This window comes from Pituophis catenifer, unplaced genomic scaffold (assembly GCF_029215685.1).
Source record: "Pituophis catenifer annectens isolate HBS135680 unplaced genomic scaffold, rPitCat1.0.hap2 SCAF_2, whole genome shotgun sequence".
Lineage (NCBI taxonomy): Eukaryota > Metazoa > Chordata > Lepidosauria > Squamata > Colubridae > Pituophis > Pituophis catenifer.
Genome location: NW_027256882.1, coordinates 87,566,634 through 87,583,766, shown reverse-complemented (window position 1 = coordinate 87,583,766; position 17,133 = coordinate 87,566,634). Strand labels below are relative to the sequence as shown.

At 40.5% G+C, this 17,133-nt stretch overlaps 1 protein-coding gene across 1 annotated transcript; it reads right to left on the bottom strand.

The window, feature by feature from the left end:
• Positions 1-2,033: 2,033 nt before the first annotated feature.
• Positions 2,034-17,051, bottom strand: MON1A (MON1 homolog A, secretory trafficking associated). The gene is made up of 6 exons (XM_070933745.1): positions 16,996-17,051; positions 12,281-12,421; positions 9,896-10,363; positions 4,642-5,407; positions 2,930-3,077; positions 2,034-2,457 (listed from the first exon to the last, which is right to left on the bottom strand). Exons 2-6 carry the CDS (start codon positions 12,399-12,401, stop codon positions 2,317-2,319), a joined length of 1,644 nt encoding a protein of 547 aa, XP_070789846.1. The 5' UTR covers positions 12,402-12,421; positions 16,996-17,051; the 3' UTR covers positions 2,034-2,316.
• Positions 17,052-17,133: the final 82 nt, after the last annotated feature.

Genomic DNA, 17,133 nt, shown 5'->3' with positions numbered 1-17,133 from the left:
GAAACCAGGAGACTGGGAGTTCTAATCCTACCTTAGGCATGGAAAAACTGGCTGGGTGACTTTGAGCCATCTCTCTTAGTCCAGCTCACCTCATGGGGTTGTTGTAGAGCAGGGATGTCAAACTCAATCCCATTGCGGGCCATATCAGGATTTTGTTTGCCCTTGGGGGGCTGGAGTGGGTGTGGCCTGGTCATTGTGGCCAACTGGGTGAGTGTGGGTGGGGTGGGATGGGATGGGATGGGTTGAAGCCAGGGTGGCACAGGCCAGTCCCTTGCTATCTCCAGGACAGCCCCACAGGACAACTCTGGGCCTATCGTGTTTGATATGTCTGCATGTAGAGAAAAAGGATGAGGAAGGAATATTGGCATGTTTGCCACTGTTACCTGTACATGAGAAAAAAAAATGGTGGGATAAAAATCTAAAAAGAAATACTTAAGCAAATAGAATCAGAGATCTGGCATTGTTGAACACATGCAGGAGTGTAGGGTGTAGCAGCTGGGGTCATTTTCCCTTGATGGATCTGCAGCTGTATCTGGATGAACCCTGTCATTACTTTGGTGATTATTTTTTCTCTCTTTTCTCTGCCCCCAACACACAAACATATACAGATATAAGAGCTGGAAAAGGCCATTTAATCCAACCCTTCAAGATACGTCTCCAAATAAAGTGACCCCAATAGACAGCTGTCTAGCTTCCCCCATGAAGTCATATCCAGGAGAAGGAGAGCATAACATCTTTCTCAGTTACTGGTTCCATTGTCATACTGCTCTTATTGTCAGAAACCTTTTCCAACATTCAAAGATGTTTTCCCCCTTCACTCATGTACATACCATATTATATATTGATGTTGAAAAGTTCTATTCTAAAAAGTGACAGTATACTGTTTTGGGGTGTTCTGAAAAATGACAATATAATGGCAAACTTATTTCTGAGGTTGCACCATTTCAGTATCATTTCAAAAAGATTCCATATGCCAAATTTAGCTATTAGACCTTCATTGTGTTCAAAATTCCTATAATTGAAGAATGGATGTAAACAGATTTCTACTATAGGGTGCCCATTTTCACAATGCCATCTCTTATCCTTGGAGTAGATGCATCGGCATGAATTGGAATAACCTATTTTAACATTACAAGCCAGTATTTCTCAATCTCAGCAACTATAAGATGTGTGGATCCCAGCCGGCATCATGGCTTGGGAATTCTGGGAAATTAAGTCCACACATCTGAAAGTTGCACTAGTGAAACACTAGTGTGGAATCTGGCTCTTCTTGCCTGAATAACTGGTAGGCTTGAGCATTCATATATTAATAATGATTCAAACCTTTCTTCCCTGAATGTTTGTTTCTTTGTTAAATAAAGAGACTATACAGCCTATAACAGCATGGATATGGTTTCACCAGGACTCTGCAAATCAAGAATTTGGTCCAAATAAGCATTAGATAAATGGGTTCTAAGGAGAAACTCACAGGAAGGAGTGGAAATAATTTATAAAATATTTTCCAACTACTAGGCTCATGCCACTTACTGGAGGATCTGAGTGCCTCTAATTGAAAATACTTATATATTGCCTTTGCTACTACACTTCAGTCCTTCACTAGCAATTTGAAGATAATCTGTGAACTTCTTTAAATTTGTTAATCTCAAAGAGCAAAACATGTTTTGGAGTCATAAAAAGAAAAAAACCTCCTTGGGATTTTTTTTTTTATCTTCCTATAAAAGGGACATAAAACTGTTTTCTCCCTCACTATCTATATGTTTGCCACACCTTCTGTGCATTTGTTCAGGCCTTTATATGGAAAATTCCTATGAGAAGGCACCTGCTAAGCCACCAACCTACCTTCCCCCAATTAGTCAAGATTAAGAGAGATGGGAAAACTTAATACCTGTGGCACTATGTTCAAAAGGTCAGTAGAGAAAATCAGTTATGGGAAAGAAGATTTGTTTAACATAGCCTCAAAATATGCAGAAAATGGTAGAAAGGACATATTTTTAGGCTGAAACAGATTCAAATAATACTTACAGGATGGCAGGAGGTCTATGTTCCAATTCTAGATGCAATATCTGAAACTAACCCTGAAATGTTGGACTCTTCTGATACCCGTGTGCACCATGTCAGCCAAAAGCTCTTTTACCCAGAGAACTCCTGCCTTATGCACATATCCACTGTGGGCCGGAAATCTTCCCCAGAAAGGGAGAGAGAGCGAGAGAGCGAGAGAGAGAAGGAGGACGAGAAACTGACTATGTCTACTCCCAGCAGACACAGGAAGTAGTTTTGGAGTATTCAGAACAAGGCAGGCAGCCCAGGTCACAACAGTCAGTAAGTCTGGGGCGACAATATAAAAAGCCGGTCCTCCTCCTTACGGATCCACTTCATCAGCTTGTTGACAGCGCTGACAGCTGCTGCTTTGGTACCCAGGGGGGTGAAGCACACGTAGAGTTCAAAAGCACTGGTCACCTGGAAAATGTTTAAATTTCTATTACAATATGCAATCAGAGCAAAGCAGTTCCTCTCGTGTTACTTGTCTATGGAGATTCTCAGTCATCCAGGTCATGGCTGTCCCAGATGCTTTTTCAAGCTGGACTTTCTGGTTTTTCTCTGAAGACGTTGAAGAAGCTGAAGAAGCTTCTTGGATGAGAAGCGAAACGTCTTCAAAGAAAAACCAGAAAGTCCAGTTGCCTCTTGAAAAACACCTTTGGGACTCTCATGTTACTGTTGACATGTAAAGCAAATTGCCCCTATTGTTTTTATTACATACAGATAATTGTTGCCCTGTTTCATTGGGCCATTTGCTGTAAGTGAAGAAGTGTGCAAGGTTTCAGTTGTACTAATACATTAATATATCTTCCAGGTAATAAAGTTATCTGGGACTAGGTCCTGCTTTTACTACAATTTTTCTAGAAGCTGCAGTAATGAAATAAATTCTTACCCAGGCCAGGAGATTTTCATTGGATCCAATATAATAGATGTTATTGAGAGGACGGGTGGAATTGTGAGCTCGGCTATGCAAGTACTGATACAATTCCAGGAGTCTTTCCTTTTCTTCCTCAGTGATGTAGGGAGCTTCAATCTCTGGGCTGGAAAAAACACACTTTCATTGAATAATCCTTTTTGTCATAAAGGTAAATTAAATAACTAGGTTTTTTTGCCTAAGAGAAAAAAATTCTCAGTTCAGCAGAGTTTACAGCCAGTGATTTTACTAAATAATGTTCCCTGATCCCAATTTTGGGATGATCTATCATTAAAACAGAAACTTTAAATATTAGAGCTGAAATTTTATCAATCAGATACTTTTGAGAATTGCGATCAGGACCTTCTTTAGACTTAGTCATTCTAGGGTCACATACAGTATGTCTCTCAAAGCCTAAGGTAGAGAACCTGTCTAAAAGTGGTTGCCATTTTTTATTTTTATTTTTTAAAAATGTCAGTACAATTATAATTATAAGCTATAATGACAAATTCTTGATATTCTATTATTTATATACCTTAAGAGTATATAAGGAAAAGAAAAAAGAAGATATTCTATCAATATTAGTTATAATTTTGGATGTCGATATTATTATTTAGCATTAAAATTATTTGATCTTTTCAATTCAAAGTCGATAACATATGCAAAGAGAAAAAAATAACACACTGTAACTTGCATCAAGGTATTTGTTATATAATAAAGATTTTGAACTTTTGTGCGTTTTTTGTGTACCCAAATTGTTGTTTTGATATCGTAGAAGGAAATTAAATTCTCTCTGATCTTGCCTGGTTCTTTCTCTGGGTCTTATTTACTTCTTGTGTGGACCTCAGCCCAACAAAAGTAAAGTATAGCCTGTGACCCAACAAACCTGGACACTTCTTTGCATAAACTGGATATAGATATTTGTACACAGATGGTCCATAGGTGGAACTAGAGTGCTCTCTTTTCTTGTCTGTAACACTCTTTTTTTTTTTTTGTTTCATCCCAGAAGATACTGCTAGACTGGAAGGACAGATTTGATAATTATCTCCCATGTCAGTTCAGGAAAAGGATTCTACAAACAACATTTTCGAAGTGCATCCACAGTACTTACCTATCTCCTTACAATTAATTTATAGGTGTAATCTGGATTGGACTCTTGAGGATATAAAATGTCTCTTGAAAGTGATTAGACTATTCAACTAGACAACAAACTCTATGGCAAAACTAAGTTCTTAGGTGCTGCTTTTCTATAGGATTATGCAACCACATTGTCTTTCTCATTTGTAGTACCATCTGACTACCTATGTTAACTTTTCATTGCTGTTCACTAAAGTAGCTATATAATGACATAAGTATCCATGATTTGATGGCCATAAGGTTTTGAAATCTGGCCAGCGTAAAACGCCAACAAATTATTAGCAGGATTGTTCAAATACCTATAACTCAAAAGACGGAGTTGATTTTTGTTTCCTGGACAGATATTGTGCATGTCAATTTGTAATTTAATCTGTTTTATTAATTCAGTAGGAGCTTGATGTCCCAAGACTAACTATGGATGCCATCCTCCTGAAATAGACTATCCAACACAGACTAAATTGAACCGATCAACGCAGATTAAATCAATCCCATCTATCCTTGCAGAGTACTAGAGAGAAGCTGGAAGATGGGTGTTGCCCAGAATGGACTCTCACCTGGTAAAAAGTCCTGAACTCTTAGATTTGTAGATGAAATGTCGAAGGTCTGGAATTCCCACCTGGGAGACACTGTAGAAAGGAGTACGCACTGCTTCCAAGAGAACATGATGAACACCGCGCTTCTTTAGGCGTTCTTGGAACTTTTGCTTGCAGTGAGATACAGTAAAGAAGTCCTCACGATCAGTAGAAATCAGGACAAGGCACAAGTCAACGTTTGGTTCCAAATAAGAAATGTGAGCGTGGAAGAAACCATTGGAATTGAACTTGGGAAGGCATATTGGAGTCCAACCTTCTCCTTCTCTAAATGAGGAGGATGAGCTAATGAGATTAAAGAGTAAATGGAGATCAATTGGATGAAGGAATTGGTCCCTTTTCCTCACAAGTGATACCAATTGGTTTTTTGACAATAAGATGGCAAATACCAGGCTTTTAGCTTTGGCTTGTTGAAGGCAAGTACTCACCACATCCCTGACTCCGGCAGCCATAGGCAGGCAACGTGCTGCCCCCATGAGAAAACTGGGGTCTCTAGCCATCAGGTCTACCAAGTTGTCAGTTATACGCTCAGAGCCTGCTAACAGTCTCCTTAGATCATAGTTCTGCTTCTGTTGGAATATCCGGTTAAGCTGAGTCAATGTCAAGAGACTGACTATCTGGTAATAGATATAAAGGAGTTCTTGAGCAATTTCTTGCTCTGACTGTCGAGTCTGAGCCACTGCAACAAGCACCAAGGGACTCTTGCGCACAAAGACCACCTTGTATCCATCTGGCAAAGAGTCAAAATGGAGAGGGAGAGAATGAGAGAAAGTGCGTCAATATTTTGAGCTACAGTGGTAACCCTAAGGCCCTTTTGAAAATAGTTTTTACTTCAGTGAGGGTTACTCTTGGGAATTGCCATCTTCTGATAATGATTGGTCTTTGCATGCAAGGGATGTTTTATTAATCTCTACCTGCAATCTAAAATGGTACAAACTATAGGTTTAGTACTTCTATGAGAAGTAATGAGACTTAATTAAAATTATTCTTAGGTTTTGAAAGTTCTTACTTAAGAAGTTTTGATTAATTCTCTTCCACCTATAGGTTGGACACTAGCATCCTTTTTTTTAAAAATTAAATTTCTATACCGCCCTTCTCCTGAAGGACTCAGGGCGGTGTACAGCCAGAAATAAAACCATGACAATAGAAAAATTAAAAACAAGTTAAAACAATTAAATCAATTGGCCGAAAATTCTAATACAACAACCCATTAAAAATAGTAAAAATATTATTATTATTTAGGCCAGCCCGGCTTGTTGGAATAGTAATGTTTTTAGGGCATGGCGAAAGGTACGCAGGTCGGTAATCCTACGAATCTCCGGGGGCAGCTCATTCCAGAGGGTAGGGCCCCTCACAGAGAATGCTCTCCCCCTGGGGGTCGTCAGCCGGCATTGTCTAGCTGATGGCACTCGGAGGAGCCCCTCTCTGTGGGAGTGTACCAGTCGATGGGAGGCTATTGGTGGCAGAAGGCGGTCTCGTAGATACTCAGGGCCCATGCCATGGAGCGCTTTAAAGGTGGCAACCAACACCTTGAATCGCACCCGGAAGACCACCGGGAGCCAGTGCAGCTCGCGCAGGAGCGGTGTTACATGGGAGTGTCAGGTCGCTCCCATAATTACCTGCGTGGCCGCATTCTGGACCAGTTGGAGCACCTCTGGGTGCTCTTCAAGGGGAGCCCCGTGTAGAGAGCGTTACAATAGTCCAGACGGGAAGTGAGGAGGGCGTGAGTGACTGTGCGTAAGGAGTCCCAATCCAGAAAGGGACGCAACTGGTAAATCAGGCGAACCTGATAAAAAGCCCCCCTGGCCACAGCCGTCAGATGGTCTTCTAAGGACACCCAAGTTGCGAGCCCTCTCTGAGGGGGTCAAGATCTCACCCCCAATAGTCAGTGATGGGGTCAACTGACTATGACGGGACGTCGGAAACCACAGCCACTCAGTCTTGGAAGGGTTAAATCTGAGCTTGTTCCTCCCCATCCAGATTCGTACGGCCTCCAGGCACCGGGACATCACTTCAAGGGCATAATTGGGGTGGCCTGGGGTGAAAATGTACAGCTGAGTGTCATCAGCGTACTGATGGAAATCCACCCTGAAGCCACGGATGATCTCACCCAGCAGCTTCACATAAATGTTGAACAGGAGGGGCGAGAGGACCGACCCCTGTGGCACCCCACAGACTAGGCGCCTTGGGGTCGACCTCTGCCCCCCTGCTGACACAGACTGCATATGGCCGGAGAGGAAGGAGGCGAACCACCACATAACGGTGCCCCCCACTCCTAACCCCTCCAGCCGGCACAGCATGATACCATGGTCGATGGTATCAAAAGCCGCTGAGAGATCTAACAGGACCAGGACAGAGGAACAGCCCCTGTCCCGAGCCCTCCAGAGATCATCGACCAATGTGACCAATGCCGTTTCCGTGCTATACCCAGGCCTGAAACCCGACTGGAACAGATCCAGATAATCCGCTTCATCCAGGTGCTGAGGAAGCTGTCATGCCACCACACTCTCAACAACCTTCGCCACAAAACAAAGGTTGGAGATAGGACGATAATTTGATAAAACAGCCGGGTCCAGGGAAGGCTTCTTGAGGAGGGGCCTCACCACCGCCTCTTTCAAAGCGGCGGGAAAGAAACCCTCACTCAAAGAAGCGTTAGCAATCCCTTGGAGCCAGCCTCGTGTAACCTCCCGGGAAGCCAGCACCAACCAGGAGGGACACGGGTCCAGCAAACATGTGGTCGCATTCAGCCTACCCAAGACCCTGTCCACGTCCTCCGGAGTCACAAGGTCAAACTCCTCCCAGCTAACATTCTCAAGACCTACTTCCATCATCCCATCTGAACCCATCCAGTCGGAGTCCAAGCCCTCTCGAATCTGAGTGATTTTGTCGTGCAGATATTGCACAAAGTCCTCAGCCCTACCCTGCAAGGGTCTTCCCGCTCTCTCATACGGAGAAGGGAGCGGGTCACCCTAAACAGGGCGGCTGAGTGGTTATCCGCAGACCCAATCAAGCGGAAAAATAATTAAATTTTGCTGCTTTGATCGCCACTAGTAGGTCTTAATATGAGACCTCACCAGTCTCATATTAAGTCAGAATAGGTCAGATTCGGAACGGCTGGCCCTCCAATCGCTCTCCAGGCATCTTTTCTGGCGCTTCAACTCTCTCAGCTCCTCAGAGAACCAAGGAGCCAATTGAGATCGGTGCCGAGTCAGAGGCCACAAAGGCACGACGCGGTCCAAAGCCCCAGTGGCCGCCCTATGCCAGGTAGCCACTAGTTCTTCAGTCGAGTCATGGGTCAGAGCCTCAGGAAGTGGCCCAAGCTCCGTCCGGAACCTCTCCGGGTCCATCAGGCGCCTGGGATGGAACCATCTGACCGGTTCTGTCTCCCTGCGGCGAGGGGTAGCGGTTCGAAGATCCAGTCGAAGGAGTGAATGATCAGACCATGACAAGGGCTGCATAACAAAATCCCCTATTTCTAGATCATTCTGCCACTGACCAGAGACAAAAATCAGATCCAGAGTGTGTCCCCCCATGTGAGTAGGGCCTTGAACTAACTGGGTCAGGTCCAAGGCCATCATGGAAGCCATAACCATCAGCCTGGGGGTACCAACTGCCACCCCAGCTATCATATCAGGCAGCTCAGGCAGGGCCGCTGCCACGTAGCAGGGAACCAGGTACACGATCAGCAGACCCACCTGTACCCCATGGCCCCACTTCACGAGGAGGGACTCACATCCAGCTATCTGAGGAACAGTGGTCTGCCTCGGACATAGATCTTTGTTAATTATGCTGCCACCCCCCTCCCCTCCCCGGGCCCTCGGCTGATGGAATGCCTGGAAACCTAGTGGGCACATTTCTACAAGGGGCACCCCCCCTTCCGGGCCCAACCAGATCTCCGTGATACCCACCAGGTCCGCTCCCCCCTCCTGAATAAGATCGTAAATGAGGGGGGCTTTATTTACCACAGACCTGGCGTTACATAACATCAGCCGGAGGTCCAAAGCCTGAGGATCTAAGCCACCTGGGACACGAGAAAGGCATTGGGGACCGGAGCGCACCATCACTCGAAGGTAGCGAGTGCGCACTCCCGAAACATATGGCCCCCTGCCACCGCCATATCTGCCCCTCCCACCTACAGTACTGATTGCACAACCCTCCCTGGATCGAGCTCCCGCCCCCTCCCACATATCCGACCCTGTATCCCTGGTGCCGTACCCTCTCGCAGGGCCCAGCCTCGACCCTAGATTTTAGCAATCTAGTCATATTCTTCTCTCTGAACATTGATTTTGATCACTTTTATTATAAATTGACTTTGGATCTGCTCTTTACAGAGCAGATTTACAGAAACATTCAATTTTGTTAATCTAGGCCTTACCTGATGCTAAACTAAAGATGAAATAGCATATTATCAAATTATTAAACTTGTTAAGTTCAGCCAAATCCCCCTGCCTATTTTAAATTATTTCTTTATTAATTTTAATGTATTTATTGTCTTACGGTTTTAATCTTTTACAGTATAATATTGTTTTATTGGATTGTAAGCCACCTAGAGTCACGTGACAGTGTGATGGGCGGTGAGCAGTAGTGAAATGTAAAATTTGTTACTACCAGTTCTGTGGGTGTGGCTTGGTGGGGGGGGGTCATTTGACTGGGTGGGCATGGCCAACTTTAAAAAAAAACTTTTTAAAAGCATTTTTTTACTACTGGTTCGGGCGAATAGGTAGTAAAAATGCTTTTAAAAAGTAAAAAAAGGTTCCGACAATCACAGCTGTGCCACGCGATCGTCGGAACCTTTTTTTTGTTTTGTTTTTTTAAAGCATTTCTTTACTACCGGTTCGGGCCAATAGGTAGTAAAAATGCTTTAAAAAAGTAAAAAAAAGGTTCCGACGATCACGCGGCACAGCTGTGATTGTCGGAACCTTTTGTTTTTACTTTTTAAAGCATTTTTTACTACCAGTTCACCTGGTGGTAGTTTTTATCACAACCGGTTCACTCAAACCGGAGCGAACCGGTAGCATTTCACCCCTGGTGGTGAGTACATTTAATAAATAGATAACTTACAGAAGCATTTTGGATTGTTTTGGGTAAAAGTCAGGACTATGTCATCCTGATATCTCTGCAGAAGACTTTGCACTGTCATTTCTTTTGTCTTTCTCTCATACCATATTCTACTTTCCAACAGGCCTACTTTGTCGGGAAGAAGGGTGTGAATGAGTACCTGCATGAATTGATCTGATGGCATTCTTCTCTGCCTCTACAAAGGAGACCAAAGCCATCATTACTCCCATGGTAGTAGACAAAGCCTCTTCACACCCATATCGTGAGTATATGGGCTTGCCTGCCTCACTTAGAACAAAGACATGCTTCTGATGCATACGCCAGGCCTCCATGGTTATATCTTCTTCTTCTTTCCCTGATATGACTGAATCTCGACGTGAACCTTGTGGCGAGAGTTCCAAATTGCCCTCACTGTTCTGCCTTATCTCTTCTTCCAGGTCCAGTGCTATACCAGTAAGTTGTGTGCTTAGTTCACTGAAATCCTTGCTGATCTCTTCTATCTTGAGTTCATCACCTTGAGGCTCTTCCCTCTCGCCTGGGCTCTTGGCTGCTGATTCTGTATTGTCTGTACCAGTTAGATCCTCATATGACCTAGTATGAACAAATATGGCTCCCTCTTGGCCTGCCCCTAATAAACAATACCAGGATAAGTGGTCAGTTTTTCAGAACAGAACTAGGCAACAGTTTAAGCTGTGACAAAGGCATCAGACAGAATGACTTGCAAACCTCATCAATGCATCACCCTACATAAGATGGTAAATAAATCATAATTTTTCTTTAAAATTGTGCTAACATTTCTGTTTCTGTGCTTTGTGTTAACTAAGGAACAAGGAGTTACATTTAAATATTAAAGGTTAGAAGATTACATTTATTGTAATGAATATTTCATACCACCCTTAAATCATAATGGATGTTCTTCCTTTGGAAACAATGTAAAACAGGCAGATCTTTTAATTTTAATATTTGAATGTGATAACTAATACCTGAGCTCAAAAGATTTGAATTCTTATCCAGGAACTTGAAATTCATTATGTCTTCCTTCCTTAAGTAGGATTTGCATATTCTTTAGGTACATTTAATATATTAGTCAAAGAAGGCTGGATATATTAAGTATTTTAAAGCAGTCAAAGAAAAACTGAGCATTAGGTTCCCAATAATAATCTGAAATCAAGTTAAGAATCTCAGAGTATAGAGTCGTAGATTCACAGGAATATGGCCCATTAAGCAGAAACAGTGGTTTTCATTCTATGAAAATATATGGTTTGGGATTAATTAGTCTCAGAGTCTGAAATCAGGATTATCTGCTCATGTTTTATTCCGGATGGTTTCCCTCCCCCAATGCTATGAAGATATGTTTGTTTTGTAGGCCCCCCTTTTTTTCCTTGCATAATTGTTGATATTTCTGGACATGTTACTATTATTCTTCCTAATAAAACCCAGGAAAGTAACCACACTTTTTCATATCAGCCTGAGACTAGGATTTTGGGTAGCAATTTAGTGGATTTTTAGACTTGATCTAATCATATGTTTATAACTTTGCCATCTGCACTGGCTGGCCATCTATTTCTGGGCCCAATACAAAATGTTCACACATTAACATATAACACTTAAACAGCTTGAGATCAGGCTGTCTGAACAGTTTCTCCAGTAAGGCAGAGCAGGTAGCAAAGACTTTTTTCCCGATTTGCAGAAAAAAAGCCATCTTCTGAGAAATTGATCTGATATCTTTATTATTATAATGTTGACACAGGTAAAGCTATTACTTTCCTGGGCATTTAATGTATTGTTTTGGCATTTCTAATGTTAGTGTTTTGTTGAGATTTTAGTGTGACTATGTGCTACATTTAATATTTCTTTCTACACATTGCACTGGTTATGGTGTTCTCTATGCAAGTTTTTATTTAGGAATGGTTCTCATGTGGAAAATAGGTTAGTTGACTGGATTTTATAATTCAATTATAATAATTGCTGCTTTCTGGCTGCTCTCCTATTCTTCTTAATAAGCTACCACTGTATAGAAATTCTTCCCTCTTACCAAAAAAGATATTAACTTAAAATATCAGAAAAACAAGAAGAAGGTCTTACTATCATCTAAAATAGAGCTGATAATAATGCATATCCATACTCTCTCTGAATATATCATATATATATATGAAAAAAGAAAGAATTGGATTAACAGGAGAGGAAAGATTAAGAAAGGTGTTGTTAAATGGAGTTGATGAGATTCTCAGAAAGGAATATTAAAAAAATAAAAGAATGTATGAAGTAGTGAATTGGCATGTTATAAACAACAATGGTGTGCGACAATAGAAAGGTAAGATGAAATATATTGCATAGTTTTAGCTAGATTTACTTACATTACCTTTTCTTTATCTCATTCCTTAATTTCTTTGGCTCATTATTTCTTACCCCATTTCTGAGTTTGACATTGGTCTATTTATCCCCTACCCCCCAAAATAATAACGTAATTGTATGTGTGTGTGTTGTGTGTAATAACAACATTATTCCATCCAAAATTGCACAATATATGTCTACTGTGACTCACCTGGTTCTGTTCCCTGGGTCAATCCTGGTGTTGGACTCTCTGACCTCTCGGACTGCTGTCCACCAGTTGGTGCCAAGGACCCATTCGGCACATCCTTCTTGTTATAAACATCCGCAGCCATTATTAGAAACTAGTGGAGATCTGCAAGCAAACAAACCAAGCCTACTAATCTTTATTGCCCTGATTTATTTATTTATTTATTTATTTATTTATTTACAGATCTTATGTGTCTGCCTATCTCATGTAATTCTGGACAGCTCATAATAGTCCCTAAAATTTAGAACTTTCCAATTTGAATTAATAATCAAGTACATTTGAGTTTCTAGCATACTAACTATATAAGGGCACTGCAAGGGCAGAAACACGTTAGTATAATCAACCTTTTCAGGATAAGGAATATAAAACAGATCTATGAAAAGGTCTGGTTACACAGAACATTTTCCCATGTTAACTGATTTGTCGATCAGTTGCTTCGTTTTATATGAGGCATTGAACTAAATGTAAGGTCTATAAACTAAATGTAAGAGCTGTATTTGCATAATGCTCCGTGCTACAATGTGGGTGTCTGAATTTACATTTCAATAGGTTATATGAATATAACCAACAACTTCTTTAATGTCTTCTTTAATGTCTTCTGCTCCAAGTGTAAGAGGGTTGGCACAATATCCAGGAACAAACTGAGCAGCCCAATGATTTTCAGATGAAATGTCTTTCCTTTTTCCTCCTTCTGACCATTAGAAAGTAATGACGAAAAGTCCCTTAGCAACATCTTATAAACTTAAAACTAAGCAAGTCCTTGAATCCAACACATTTTCAAAAACCTGAGTGACTAATTCTGGTCAGACAGTCAACATGATTGGTTGAGATGATCAGATGTATGGAAGATACTGATCTAAACAATATGGTTGCACATACTTTCAACAAAAGTTTGAAAGAAATGCTTTGGATTTAGAGGAAACACAGGATCTTTCTGCCTTTTCCTGAAAGATAGGGGAATTGCTTTAGCCTCTTTGTCATCTTAATTTATCTCTAAATCTTCCCTAGCTCCACTATATCTTTTTTGAGATGTAGCAACCAGAACTGCACACAATTTTCCACCCACAGTCACATCATAGATTTATATTATGTTATAATGTAATAATTACAATATTGACACCTCTACTTTCAATGCCATTTCTTATTATTCCTAACTTGCTCTTTGCCTTTTTTTTTTACAGCAGATGTACATTGCATTGACACCTTTGTAGAACTGTTCACCATTACTTCAAGAAAATTAATTAAAGCAATCATATCTTTTTGGGGACTAGCATAATAGCCTGAAAAAAATGTGTCAGCTTTAACAGAGAATGCTGTGTTTGTTCAGGGTCTAACACACTTCTGAAATATTTTTGAGTCCCTATGTAAGAACATTAAGCAACCTGATTCTCTTGACATATTTTAGATTTTTATCCATATTAGCTCTAGCCAGAATGGCCTGTGGAAGAGAGTTACAGTATAATAATAAAAACTATTTGTGGGCCACAGATAACATCTCTTTTATGTAGCACATGAATAATTTGGCACAGCTGCTTCTCAATTGCAAGCATTTTTTTCCTAATACTGTACTTTACTTAACCAATAGGAAGGACTTTTCCCCCCTCCCAAATGAGGTAAAGATAGTTACAGCCATTATTGTTGAAAAGCTTGGGTACTTTTAAAGATTAATATTTGTTTAGAACAGTTTTCCAGAAAAATTTAATCCTTTTTATAATACCTCAATGGGATTTTTCTTCCTTTTCTCTCCTTTACTATCCAGCTACTTCTTTTCCCGACCTCATCTTTTTTTAAATTCAGTTTTGTTCCCCCATTTTTTTCCCAATTACCTCTTTCCTTCACACCTTCTCCATACTGTTTGTTTTTTCTTTCTTGCTGTGTCTGGGAAAGGGAAATATATATGCATGTTCTTGTGTGTTTTCTATGGCTGAGAGACAGTAGTTGATATGCGCTACAGTGACTATACATCCTTTATTATAAATGAGACAATCCTTTATTTCAGAAAATTGTGTTTCAGATCTTTTACTTTCTCTGTGTGGTTTGTATACCGTAGTTTATTTTTTAGGGTTTTTTATTCTAATGATGACTTTGTTGTCATTTTCATAATGATTATTTTTAGCAATAATGTTGCTATTGCTATTGATTGTTGTATGCCATTCAAAGTCGCTTTTTATGAGAATACAGTTATTTAAATGTGAGAAGTAAATAAATTTTAAATCCTTATGAACTTCTTTCAGATTTGGTCCCTTTTCAGGTTTGCCCTTTATTTTTTCCAAGAAAACACGGTGGCCATATATATGCAGATGGGAAAAGCATTTGATAATTAATCTCATTTGGTAAATGAGATACCAATTTACTGGCAATTCTTTCTAACTAGTTAATACAACTTAGGACTTAGGACCTGGTTATCTACGGGACCGCCTACTACCACCAATAGCCTCCCACCGGCCAGTACGCTCTCATAGAGAGGGACTCCTCCGGGTGCCGTCAGCCAAACAGTGTCGGCTGGCGGCCCCTAGGGGGAGAGCCTTCTCTGTGGGGGCACCTACCATCTGGAATGAGCTCCCCCCAGAGATACGGAGGATCCCGGATCTGCGCACATTCCGCTGCGCTGTGAAGACCTTTTTATTCCATCAAGCGGGCTTGGCCTAATCTCCTCCCTCTTTTAATATGTAAATTTTAATATGTTTTTAAATTATTGGGGTGTTTTAATCTGTCTGGGCCAAAATGATTTAATTTGATTTTATCTGGTTTTTAAATTTTGTGTATTTATATATTTTATTGCTTGGCTGTTCACCGCCCTGAGTCCTTCGGGAGTAGGGCGGTATACAAATCAAATAAACTAAACTAAACTAAACTAAACTAAACTAAACTAAACTGACACACAAACATAAAAACACAAAAATCTGTAAACACATATACAAGGATATCAATTGAACATATTTATCGAATGAAGGGTCTCTGGGATTGGTTTCAATTCTAGATGGCAATCCTAAATTGGTAGGGAAGCTGGGCACTGCACAAATTTGTATCTGTGTTTATAATTAATTTCCCTTTATTTCAGAGGAGCCATTTTAATTTCAGGGTTGTCTTCTTCCTGGGTATCGTTATAGTTCTTTTTTATCTCTAGCCCTCTGTAATTCAATAAATTGTGATTAGTAAAGCTCCTTTTTCATTTTCTCAAGGCCAACTAGTGCCTTATCTAGAAATAAGTGTTCATTGCTGCAGGAGCTAGCCTGGACTTCATTCTTACCCTCATGATTCAGATTTTTGCTTCCCTCTTGACTTCTAGTGCAGTGTTTCCCAAACTTGGGAACTTTAAGAAGTGTGGACTTCAACTCCCAGAATTCCCCATCCAGCATGGCTGGCTGTGGGATTTTGGGAGTTGAAGTCCATACATCTTGAAGTTCCCAAGTTTGGGAAACACTGTTCTAGTGTTTATTTGCTTTTGAGGGTTCACAATTAACCCATTTATATTCTTGATGTCAGGGCATCTTTATAGAACTGGCGTACCAGGTAAATAGTTCCTACACATTTCTTTGTAGGGAATTAGTTCCATGGACTGGTAAAGACTGTTATATGAAAAACAAAAATAAAATTCATTTATAAGATCAAATCTGGAGCTCTATTTAAACTGGTGTTGAACTTCTTCTGAAGTGTCATTTGAGTTCACAAGTGCGAAAGAATTAAGGCAACCATATCAGGGCAGCAAAAACACTGGGCAAGCACTAAATGGTGGCAAGGCAATGTAGACAATTCTAACTTTGCTACCATGTAGTACTTGTTTACATTTGGCAACCCAGATATAGTAGCTTTAAAAAAATTCCCCAATTAGACTTTGCTACCAGCAGTGGCAAATCAAGCCATTCTCGGTTCTATACCTGAAAGCATTTCATTACTTTCTGTTAAACACAAACAGGCATCCATGTATCCCTAAGAATATGAACTGGTGCAAATTCTTCTTTCACTCTCAGTTTGCACTTTATACCCAAGCTGGTTACAGAGTTAACCTTGGAGGAGGGGGAGGTGCCAATTAAAAGTTATTCTATAAATATTTCAAAATAACATTATTATTTTATAACATTATAACATTATAACATTATTCTATTCTATTCTATTCTATTCTATTCTATTCTATTCTATTCTATTCTATTCTATTCTATTCTATTCTATTCTATTACGGTATTTGTCTGGAAATGAAAAGGATGCTGAAAACCAATCAGTTGCTTGGTGATTTAGATTATTTGAAGATAGACAACTAAATTGCAGTCTCTTACATGAATTATTTGCTTTTTTGTACAATCTTTCCCTCCTAAATGATACTGTGAGTTCAAATTAATACATGGTTTGGGCATGTGTACTGATGCCGACTCTTCACTTTCCTTCCACCATGTGTTATCATAGCTATCACTCTTGGAGAAAAATCTGTTGGAGCACATCAGTAACAACTCAAATCTGTTTAATTTTCAGACTCTGGTAAATGGCTCAGATCTCATAAATGACGGATTTGCATGAAATTCAGTTAAGTTGCATTTCATTGTCATCTGCCACAACAGCTAAGTTTCAGTTGCTAGGACAGCGCTGAGAATATTTGCAAAATTGAAGACAACTATCAACAGGCCTAAACTCTGTATATTTCTTCCTGTTTATACTTTCAGTTCAGGAATATAAAGGGTACTTACTTACAGTTTTGACAGGAACAAGCTGTCGACAGAGAAAACGTCAGTGAAAGTCTGCTTCTCCGGTTGTGGATGAAATCTGAGCAGAAGGGGAAGGACGTAAAGCTCCCGGGGAAGTGGAGGAGGAGTTCAGTCAGCAGA